Here is an 11,756-nt window from a genome sequence, read left to right as displayed (position 1 = left end):
GAAGGCAGATGCAAAAGACCACATATTGCATGATTCCAGTTATATGGTGTCCAGAAAATCAAATCTGTGGAGTCAGGAAGTCATAGGGGCTGCCTAGAGCTGGGGCGTTGGGAATAAGGAGTGGCGACTGATGAGCATGATGGATTTCTTAGGAAAGATAGAAATGTTCCAAAACAGGATCATGGTAATGGTCACACAAGTCTAAAATTTTCCTGAAAACAATTGAACTGTACACTTAAAACAGCGGAATGTTATAATATGTCAATTATACCAGAGTAAAGCTGTTTATAAACAGAAAGTTGGTAGAGTGGCCCCCATCGGCCTTGCTCTTTGTCTTACGGCTCACTTTCCGAAAGAAAGCAAAATATTTATGGGTTTAAAGAAAGCTTACAGTTATTGCTTTTACTCAGAGACTCCAAGAGACACTGGCTGAAATCTAAGAGCCTCCAGAACTCTCAACAGCTGAAGGAACATTCGTTCCCACCCTGAAGGTGATGGGGGTCTGTAAGGTGCACTTCAGCTTCTGATACAGCAGGCAAGGTGTGTGATGCACCTGGATGGTTTCAGATAGCACTCCACAAGTCTCAGCAAGACCCAGGGCCTGTGTCTATTTCTGAGAGCTTCAGAGGACAAGCTGCTACATCTTGCATCACAGGGCCAACCTTTCCTAGGCAAGTATGTTTGAAGCATTGGTAGCCAGGTTCCAAGTAGAAGGTGAATATCTACAACACGGGAGAAAGACAAGACACAGAGTGCGGTGTCAAGCTAAATCATTTGTAGAGTATTACTTCCAACAACTTCAGAAAGCATTCTTTTCAAGTGCTTATGGCATTTTCACCAACATAGACCATATGCTGGACCATAAAACAAATATCAGTATATATCTAAGAATCAAAATCATAGAGTATATGCTCCAGCCACAATAGTATTTAATTAGAAATCCATAACAATAAGATATCTAGAAAATCAATTTTAGAAAACATGCAACATGCTTCTCAGTAACACTTGGGTCAAAGAAGACATCACAAGAAAAAAATCCAAAGCATCAGTGACTGAGTAATCAAAATGTTGGATACAGCTAACATAGTGTTTAGAGAGAATTTTACAACTTTATTTTTATTTTTTTATTTTTTTTTATTTTTTTTTATTTTTTTTTTTTTTTTGAGACGGAGTCTCGCTCTGTCACCCAGGCTGGAGTGCGGTGGCCGGATCTCAGCTCACTGCAAGCTCCGCCTCCCGGGTTCACGCCATTCTCCTGCCTCAGCCTCCCGAGTAGCTGGGACTATAGGCGCCCGCCACCTCGCCCGGCTAGTTTTTTGTATTTTTTAGTAGAGACGGGGTTTCACCATGTTAGCCAGGATGGTCTCGATCTCCTGACCTCGTGATCCGCCCGTCTCGGCCTCCCAAAGTGCTGGGATTACAGGCGTGAGCCACCGCGCCCGGCCGAGAATTTTACAACTTTAAATGCCTATAGTGGAAATGAGCAAAGGAGTAAAGTCAATTATCTATGCTTTTATCATAAGAACCCTGAAAAAGAAGAGTAAAATAAACCCAAAGTTAATAAATATAAGCCAATAATAAAAATAGTGAAAACATGAAATGGAAAAATGAACAAACAATAGAGACGATCAGTGGTCAATTTTTCTGTGCTCCATGCACAAAAATTCAGTTCAGAATGATTTTATATTTAAATATATATCCAGAACCACAGAGATCTTAGAATAAAAATTAGGAAAATATAGGAATACAATGGGAACTCTGTGGGAATAAAAATCCGAAAGTAATTGCCCACCAGGTAAATTGGGGGGAGGGCAGGGAATTGACTAAGAACAGGCAGAAAAAAACTTTCTGGAGTGAAGGAAATGGCTTATATCTTCTTTTTGGTGGTACTTACATGGACATATATAACTGTCAAGGTTCATTGACACTGAACACTTAAGTGTGTACACTGAACACTTAAGATCTGGGCCTTGTAATGCATGTAAACTACATCTCTATTTTTTTAAGTAGAGAAAGGTGTCTTGGGGGGTTTATGGCAGTGGTGTTTGGGCAGACTGGGGCATAGGTTTCAGAAGCATTCACAGCATCTTCAGTTCAACAATTTGCTAAGAATGTTTTTGCAGCCAAAAATATAAGATAAGTGCAAATATCTATGATTAGAGTCATTGGGCATGCCATATAATTAATTCGTTATCACTAGATACCTTTCCTTCAATGAGGTTCTTCCATTAGGAACTCAGAGCTCTCCAGAGAAAAATTGCAATTGAGGTTTGGATATATTGGGTGGAAAAGAAAGTCACCTCACATAAAACTTAGTGATTGGAGCTGTCACCGTTGTAAATTTCTAAACTTTGCAAGACAGCAGCAACATTTCAAATGACATTCTGAGAGAGGCGATAATGGGCTAACGTAGATGTCCCTCCAGGTGGAATTACTGCACAAGGACAATTACATTGCCCTTGGTGACATCTCCCAGTTTGGTTTAAGTTCACAGATTGCGGATCCCAGACAGCTGGTATCAACTGACCAGTGTTCTGTTAAGGCTAAACCCAAGACTCTTTATCACACTGTGGCCTTAAGATTGGATTTCTCTTCCTGTTCCTGGGAAGAATTAGAGATATAACCTAAAGGTCACTATTATTCTGAGAAAAGGGATCCTGGAGGAGGAGGGAGCAATGAGTATGTGGCAGGAGTTCAAGGTGACAAGGGCTGAGCCAGAAGCCACAGAGCATAAAGCTCCAGTCCTTCCTCCAGGGATGAGGCAATGAGGACTCCGACTCCTCTGTCCGGTTTTTAACAATCTAACTTACGGTTAGAGCTTTTTCCTTTTCTTTCAACTACTCCTGGCAGTAGTGGGGTCATGGAATTTTTGTAAAAAATGGGGTGGAGGAAAATAAGGCATCTGTGTGAGTGTATAACCATTTTACCTCTGTTTTTAGCCCTCTTCTGGGTCACACTAGAATCAGATCTGCTCCCCAGCATCTTCTGTTTCCTGGCGAGTGATTCCTGCTACCTTGGATTGGCCATGACAGGCTGGAGCTGCCTTGTGACAGGAGCAGGAGGGTTTCTGGGTCAGAGGATCGTCCGCCTCTTGGTGGAGGAGAAGGAGCTGAAGGAGATCAGGGTCTTGGACAAGGCCTTCAGACCAGAACTGAGGGAGGAATTTTCCAGTAAGTAACCTTGAGTCATGGATCTGTGGCTCCATCTTAAACTCCGCACGGGTGTGGGGAGGTGGACCTTGTCTAACAAGTTAAGGAAAGTTGTAGCCAAATGAAAGCCAATCGCACATCTAAAGTCATCAGAAAGGAAACAGTATAAAATGGTATAGTGTGAAAGATACTGGATAGGGTGTCCAGAGACTGGATTCTGGCCCTGACCCAGAACTTGAGGGGCAGCCATGTCAGCCTCAAGGCCTCTTTTCTTCTCTTCTCGAAAATCACACATGAGTTCTCTTTCTTGTCTACAACTCTTATATTCTGAAGCTTTTTGTCTTGGCAATTGCTGTGCAACATTCACAAAGGGCACCATTTACCTGGAGACCTCACCAGTGGGTCCCTGCCTCTCTAGACTGCCCCAGGCTTTGTTTCATTTTATAACTTCTTTAGCATCTTTAGTGAAGGCAAAACAAAAGGAAGTGAAGGTACAGATGTGTGTGTAAGTGGATGTGTGTGTCAAAGAGAGAAAGAAAATGAGGGGGAAAGCAAATCAGAGACAGAGAATGAGAAAGAGAATGAATGAGAAAGGTAGTGTGAGGGAGAGAGAGCATCAGCAAGAGAGAGAGAGCGAGAGTGAGAGAGATCATCAGTGAGAGAGAGAAAGAGAGAAAGAGAGCGTGCACAGGTGCACAACACAGAGCAGAGACAGAGTAAGAGGCAGTATGAGGCCAGCATGCCTCATTGATATTTCTCATATATAGCTTTTTTTTTAAACCATTTGTCTCTGTTGCTCAATACCCCAAAGAAATTGACTGCAGATTTTGCTGTAGTAACTCTTTGTGCAAATAATCCTGTGAGGAAGGTAGAAAAGGGGTCACCTCCAACTGGACAATGAACCCATCAAGTTCTGGAAATATAAAGTAACTTGCCAAAAACAGCTAATTAATGTGTAGCAGAGCTCAGACCGGAGCTTCATTCCAGAGGCTTCATCACTTGACCCTGGGGCTAATCCTTGGCAAAGTAGGTTTTCAGTCTCTCCCTTTGCCTCTCTGTGTGCCCCAAACCAATTCCCTGTCCTCCTTCCAGATGTTTGCTCTTTCCCAATAAACTGCTACACATTCTGATTTCTGTGCTTTTGTTTACTTGTTCCTTTTATGGAATGTACACCCTCCACTCTAACACCCCCACTCTAACCGTCTATCCAGGGGACTGGGTGAACTATGTGTCTTCATGCAGGTTCTGGCTGCCTAGAAGGTCCTTCCCTGTTCACACAGAAGCTGCCCTTGACACTCTATTCTTCTTTCACTCTTCCCTGACCTCTTCAAATGTCCAGTTTCCACCACTCTCTGTTCTAATGGTGTCTTTGAAAAACAAATATTAACCAATGACAAATATTAAATGTTTGTACTCCTTATGTCTCAGCAATATTTGCAATCTAACATCTGATACCAGGAAAAAGCAATGCTCAGCCTAGAGGAACAGTTTTCCTATGGTGAAAATGCAGGGGATATAATGGATGGGCAGAGGTCTGTATGAAGATAAAAACAGAGAATCCTTTCAGTGTTCTTTCTGTGCCCAGGCACTGTGCTAAACGTTTTGTATGTGCAGACTCATTACTCCTCATAACAACCCTATGAGATCAGTAATATTATTATCCTCCTTTTTTATAGGTGAGGAGACAAGCACAGAGAGGTTAACCAACTTGTCCAAGGTCCTACAGTTAGATTATGGCGAAGCTGGATTTGAACCCAGGCAGTCTAGTGCAGCGTCGGTGCCCTTAAGCAGTAGTTTGTCTAGCAGCTTCTCTGAGCCTCCCTCCAGCCCAACACACACCACAAAAGCAACTGCATTTAGTCTACATGAAACGCTTGCCAAGTCCACAGTGCCTTGGAGAAGGAGGGAGCTACGGCTCCATCAAAAAAGTTCCCTTTTCTGGTCTCTCTAGATCCCTGGGGACTCACTGGGGAAGAGTCATTTTCTATCAGCTTTGGACTTCTTCCGCTTTGAGATGGTAATTCCTTTGAGCCAGTCTGTCTAAAGTCGGCAGTAAAGGAGAAGCAGAGAAAGGGAGTAGAAAAGGTAGAGGTGGAAATACAACCAGAGAAAATTCCGGTCTCGGGCTCACATCCACCTCCTTCCCAGCAGCCTCTTCCCTGACTCCACCATTGCAGGGCCTTCTTGGAGTTGCCTGACAGTGGGAAGGGGCTGGGAGTAGACAAAACATGGCAGAAGCATCAGGACAGCAAATGGTCCTGCCTGTACCCCAGGAAGGAATTTCTCCAGCCTATAATTTTTCATTCCGAATTTTGTTCTCACTGTTCTTTGACCTTTGTTGGCAATTTCAGTTAAACTGGCTTATTCTTACTCTCTCAGAAAAGTGGATTCTAAACAGCTATTCCTGCACCTGGGGTACAGGGTCTAAAAATGGCAGGTGGGATGGGCAGATTTGAGCCTTCACTAGAAAATTGACTTTAGATCTGTCCCTTAACCTCTCTGAGCCTAAGTTTCCTCACCAATAAAGTAGGACTCAGAATAGCTACCTCACAAGATAGCTGTAAAAGGAAAGAAGCAAGCTGTGGGCTGTATGCAGATTATAAAGCACAAATGAGAGTAGAGTATTTATCTGAGCTCCATGTAGCATGGTGTTCATTTTGGGGCTAATTCCAGGTGACAACTTTACTGGCAGCGTTACTGCCTGGAGATTTCAGAGGAGCCTGAAGATATGGATGTTATATCTGCTGCCCTTGGCTAGACACTAGACAGCTGAGATGTTAGTTCATCAGTGGCTAACTCATTTTCCGCATTGCTATCTGCTTTTTATGATAACTGATAAAAATTTCTCAATGAAATTCATCATTTAAGCCCATCTGCAGTTCCTGAGTAATGGCTCCACTCTCCTCCCAATTGCCCAAGCAGGAAACCATAGGGGTGATTTTGTCTCCTTTTCCTCTCAGCCCAGATCCAGTAGGTATCAGGACCTTCAAGGTAAGGTCTGAAATTCAAACCTGGTGTATCTCTCCCCTCCTCTGCTTCCACTGCTGGACCCTGCCTCCAGCCCTCGTCTAAACTTTGGCACAGACATTCTGATTAATCTCTTGATCACCTGGATTTCTCATATACCCTATACCAGTCCGTTTTATATCCTCAAGTCAAGGTAAACTTCCTATGCCACCACTCTGCGTCTGTTTCTCTTGTATTATTATTATTATTAATATTTTGAGACAGGGTCTTTCTGTGCCACCGAGTCTGGTGTGCAGTGGCATGATCTCAATTCACTGCAACCTCTGCCTCCCGGACTCCATCCATCCTCCCGCTTCAGGTTTGTGATTACCTGGGACTATAGGCATGTGCCATCATGCCAGGCTAATTTTTGTAATTTTAGTAAAGACAGAGTTTTGCCACGTTTTGCAACCTGACCCCCACCTCCAGAAATCAAGTGATTCACCACCTCAGAGTCCCAAAGAGCTGGAATTACAGGCATGAGCCACTGCGCCCAGCCTGTTTCTCTACTGATTCCAACATAAATAAGGGTTTTTCTTTGACATGGTGCTGGAGACCCAAAATCATAATTCTATATATGATTCCTCATTACCTACAGAATTAAATTCAAACTTTCCCTCTTATACCCAACTCTCCACAATCACTCTATTCTCCATAAAAAATTTGGTGAGTCTCCCATGACTCTAGCAATGCTTATATTCCAGGGACGTGTGACAGTTCACTTCTCACATTACTTTTCTGGAATAAGATGGGGTAGAAACAGATGTTTGCTCTTTCCCAATAAACTGCTACACATGCTGATTTCTGTGCTTTTGTTTGCTTGTTCCTTTTATGGAATGTACACCCTCCACTCTAACACCCCCACTCTAACCATCCTTGAACACCTATGAAACATCACCTTTATCAGAAAACTTCCCAACCAGATCCAGAAAGCTTTCCAATAACCTGACCTGTGTTCACACAGAGCTCCAGAATAAGACCAAGCTGACTGTACTGGAAGGAGACATTCTGGATGAGCCATTCCTGAAGAGAGCCTGCCAGGACGTCTCGGTCGTCATCCACACCGCCTGTATCATTGATGTCTTTGGTGTCACTCACAGAGAGTCCATCATGAACGTCAATGTGAAAGGTACGGTAGCCTGGGGAGGAGATAAAGCAAGTTGGTTAAATGAGGTTCAGAAAGAAGGACAAGAAAGGGAAGAGAAGTCACTCCATTGAACACCTGCTGAGCTCTGGGCCAAGTGCCTTTGCTGATCACTACTGACTGGGGAGTTCAAGGCTGGTATCCTCAGTTTTTTAGATGAGAAAACTAGGGCTGAGAGACAGCAAGTAACTTTTCCAAGGCCCCACAGTTAAGTAAGTAAGTAGGAGCGTTAGACTTTAAAGTCACTCTTGTGTGACTCCAAAGGCTGTGGAAGCTCTTTCTACTGTGGCCCCAATCAAAAGTCAACTAAACTCCAACTTCAAACTCATGATATCCAGCTACTCCTTGGCTCCCTGGGCCAGAATCAGACCTTCCAGGTGCCACCGTAGTCATCATTTTGAACCTTGTGTGCAGGCTGATGAGAACATTCAGAGCCCTCCTGCCCACCTCAAAGAAGAAGTCCTCTCGAGAGAACTAGCGAAGCTGGTTCACAGAGGTCTGTCAGGACAGAATTATCCAGCACATGCCTCCCCACAATATTTTCTTAACAATAAGAGTTTCCCAGTATCAAGAATACAATCTCTTCAGCTCAGCACAGGGCCTACTATTACAGAGCCATTTCCAGCCAGGTGCCCAAAGTGCACCCTCATTTGATCCACATTTTTTTAAGGAATCTTGCCATGCAGTCTCACCCTCTGACTCCCAGAGCCCAGTTCTCTTCAAACCACAGCACCCCACCGCTGGCCTGGCCCTCCACATTCAGTCTACTCAAATTCTTATAAAGCAACTAATTGCTTTTGAGTCTCCAGCACTACCTAAAAAAAAAAAAAAAAAAAAAAAAACCCTTACCAGTTTCTACATAGCCATACCCCTAAGTACCACTACAGTTCAAGGAGTGTGCTAAGAGTAAAGAGTTTTTTGTTTTAATGTTGACTTTCCACAGCTCCCAAAAACAGGGGATAAGAAATGACAGGGGGAGTGTTAGAGGCATCTGTTTCTTAAAACCATTATCACTCCCAGGCTTAGAAAATGCTTCACAATGATGGCCATTTCATGAGGCTGTCTCTCCAGAAAATCAAATTGCACAGAGACTTTAAAAATGGCTAAGAATACAAAAATAAGTAAATAAAAAATGATCATTTGCCTAGGAAATCTCTTCCTTCTTCAAGGGAAAGCACTCCAGATACCTCCATGAGCTTTGCTTCCACACAGCTCAGGGCACGCTGACAGGTCCTCCCAGTGCAGGTGTTACCAGAAGAGGGCACACTCCTCTCCACAGTCCTCCACCAGGCTCCACAGCAAATGCCAGGGCAGGGTTTAAAGGAAGGTTTATCACCCCCACTTTACATAACTGGGTAAACAGAGTCATTGCCAGAATTGGAAGCTGCTTTCCCAGGGAACGCACAATCAGGAAAAAGAGTGTGGGTTTCCAGCATCTCCCCACAGCCCACTCTTTGCTCAATGACTCCAGAGATGGTCTTTGTAACAAAGTTTTATTAATCCATTGCAAAATGAGAAAAATACCATCAATTCTATGTATATCTAAGAATGTATATTGCCTATATTCAACTGTGAGTTTGTGTGTGTAATGCAAATTCTTTCACTGTCCTTTCTTGCCTAAGGACTGACTGGGACTGTTCATATTCTCAGAGTATAGTCTCCTGATTTTTAGACTTTAAATGATCTGTCTTTAATTTTATTGATGACAAATCATACTTTTTCAATATTCTTACTTGGCAAAATATAAAGTGATTACCCTAGGTCCTTTTCCAAAATTAAAGTATATATATATATGCGTATATGTATATATGCGTATATATATATATATATACACACACACACACACCACACAAACATAGGTCTATGAAACCCAAAAGTTTAGAAATTCTTGCTTTCTAGAACCCAAATGTCAGTTTCTTTTTATTTTTGTGTTTTTCCTATGGCTGTATCATGACCCAATCTCAGTCAGAGCCACAGAAGAATGCACCCTGAGTCTGTTATAACCACTGCACTTGGGAGTGGGGAGTGGGGCACATGGATCTGTGCATGTGGTTGGAGCTTCTTTGGGATATTTCCTGACACTGACATCATGCTCTTCCTGGGCAGGTACCCAGCTCCTGTTGGAGGCCTGTGTCCAAGCCAGTGTGCCAGTCTTCATCTACACCAGTACCCTAGAGGTAGCCGGGCCCAACTCCTACAAGGAAATCATCCAGAATGGCCATGAACAAGAGCCTCTGGAGAACACATGGCCTGCTCCATACCCATACAGCAAAAAGCTTGCTGAGAAGGCTGTGCTGGCAGCCAATGGGTGGACTCTGAAAAATGGTGGCACCTTGTACACTTGTGCCTTAAGACCCATGTATATCTATGGGGAAGGAGGCCCATTCCTTTCTGCCAGTATAAATGAGGCCCTGAACAACAATGGGATCCTGTCAAGTGTTGGCAAGTTCTCCACTGTCAACCCAGTCTATGTTGGCAACGTGGCCTGGGCTCACATTCTGGCCTTGAGGGCCCTGCGGGACCCCAAGAAGGCCCCAAGTGTCCAAGGACAGTTCTATTACATCTCAGATGACACACCTCACCAAAGCTATGATAACCTTAATTACATCCTGAGCAAAGAGTTTGGCCTCTGCCTTGATTCCAGATGGAGCCTTCCTTTAGCCCTGATGTACTGGATTGGCTTCCTGCTGGAAGTAGTGAGCTTCCTACTCAGCCCAGTTTACTCCTATCAACCGCCCTTCAACCGCCACACGGTGACATTGTCAAATAGCGTGTTCACCTTCTCTTATAAGAAGGCTCAGCGAGATCTGGCATATAAGCCGCTCTACAGCTGGGAGGAAGCCAAGCAGAAAACTGTGGAGTGGGTTGGTTCCCTTGTGGACCGGCACAAGGAGACCCTGAAGTCCAAGACTCAGTGATTTAAGGATGACAGAGATGTGCATGTGGGTGTTGATAGGAGATGTCATCAAGCTCCACCCTCCTGGCTTCATACAGAAGGTGACAAGGGCACAAGCCCAGGTTCTGCTGCCTCCCTTTCACACAATGCCCAACTTATTGTCTTCTTCATGTCATCAAAATCTGCACAGTCACTGGCCCAACCAGAAGCTTTCTGTCCTAATCATACGCCAGAGGACAGACAATATGATTTGCTGTTACCCAATCTCAGTGGCTGATTCTGAATGACTGTGGTCACTTTTAACTTGAGGTTCTCTTTTGACTAATGGAGCTAATTGAGCTCCATTTCCCCTCTTAAATGAGAAAGCATTTCTTTTCTCTTTAATCTCCTATTACTTCACACAGTTCAATGTAAAGAGCAATAAATGTTTTAATGCTTAACCTGGAGAGAGGCATGGTTTCTGTTAATACATACTTTCATCCTTTTCCTTTCATTTGCAACTATCACCGTCTCCAACTTAGAAGAGTAGCATGAAACCGGGGTTGCGGAGTGGGCAGAGTAGTGGGAGGTACAGAAAGGGCAGATGAATACTGAATAAGCTCTACTATGTTTTAGGCATGTATGAAATGACCTACATATGACTTATATTATCTCATTTAATACTCATCAGAAACCTGTCAATTGAGGAAAATGACAAGTCTCAATCATTTTAGGAGATTTATTTGAAGATGTGCCCAGGAGACAGGCCTATTCCTTTCTCCAAAGATGATTTGGAGGGCTCCAATTCAAAGGGGGAAAAGAGAGGGATATTGAGAAGCACACAGTTTTTATGTAAGGGGATAGTAGGAAAAAAATAGGCATTCATGCCTTCGGCTCAGTGAATCTGCATTGTTTACATAAGATGACATGAACAGTAGGGGCAGAGGGAAAATGCAGGGAATCTGCATTGTACATAAAATAACACAGACAAGATGGGGTAGGGGAACAATCAGATAGGCATTCATGTCTGGGGTGACTGCACCTGTAGTGATAAGCTATCAATTTGCATTGCTGTGGTGAAGTTTTAACAGCTCACTAGGAAATTCCTTGTGGGCAAAATATGGGTGAAGCGTGTAGCTTTTTATCTTGTAGCCATCTTATTTAGGCACCAAAAGGGGTAGGCAGGTTTGCATTACCCAGTTCCCAGCTTGATTTTTCCCTTTGGCTAAATGAGTTTGGGGTCCCATAATTTAATTTTTTTTCACATTTTCCCCCTTTTTTTCTCTAAACTCTTTCAAAGTATTGCATTTTGAAAGAAATATGCGTTCCTGGCCTCTGGTTGCTTTTTCTTTTTCTTTTTCTTTTTTCTTTTTTTTTTTTTTTTGCTGGTTTCTCATGGCTAGGATGGTTTATTCCTAGAAGTTCAGGTCCCACGTCACTAGGAAGGCTCGTTCCTGGGAGGTTATGTCTCACCTTGCTAGGAAGGCTTATTCCTGGGAAGTCTTGTCCCATGAAGATACAAAAAAAAAAAAAAAAAAAATGGAAGAAGGGAACATGAGAGGAAACCAGAAAGAGAGAGAGA

At 43.3% G+C, this 11,756-nt stretch overlaps 1 protein-coding gene across 1 annotated transcript; it reads left to right on the top strand.

The window, feature by feature from the left end:
* The first annotated feature begins 2,687 nt into the window (after positions 1–2,687).
* Positions 2,688–10,632, top strand: HSD3B2 (hydroxy-delta-5-steroid dehydrogenase, 3 beta- and steroid delta-isomerase 2). The gene is made up of 4 exons (XM_002801725.4): positions 2,688–2,811; positions 2,940–3,170; positions 7,120–7,284; positions 9,406–10,632. Exons 2-4 carry the CDS (start codon positions 3,026–3,028, stop codon positions 10,215–10,217), a joined length of 1,122 nt encoding a protein of 373 aa, XP_002801771.4. The 5' UTR covers positions 2,688–2,811; positions 2,940–3,025; the 3' UTR covers positions 10,218–10,632.
* Positions 10,633–11,756: the final 1,124 nt, after the last annotated feature.

Source organism: Macaca mulatta, chromosome 1 (assembly GCF_049350105.2).
Source record: "Macaca mulatta isolate MMU2019108-1 chromosome 1, T2T-MMU8v2.0, whole genome shotgun sequence".
Classification (NCBI taxonomy): Eukaryota; Metazoa; Chordata; class Mammalia; order Primates; family Cercopithecidae; genus Macaca; species Macaca mulatta.
The sequence above is the reverse complement of the archived record's forward strand: the minus strand, read 5'-3'. Positions and strand labels throughout refer to the sequence as shown.

Bases quoted from the DNA above. Each gene is read 5' to 3' on its own strand.
- HSD3B2 (XM_002801725.4), top strand. From the start codon at position 3,026: ATGACAGGCTGGAGCTGCCTTGTGACAGGAGCAGGAGGGTTTCTGGGT. The intron at 3,171-7,119 runs GTAAGTAACCTT...GTGTTCACACAG, and splicing joins ACTGAGGGAGGAATTTTCCA to AGCTCCAGAATAAGACCAAG. The intron at 7,285-9,405 runs GTACGGTAGCCT...CTTCCTGGGCAG, and splicing joins CATGAACGTCAATGTGAAAG to GTACCCAGCTCCTGTTGGAG.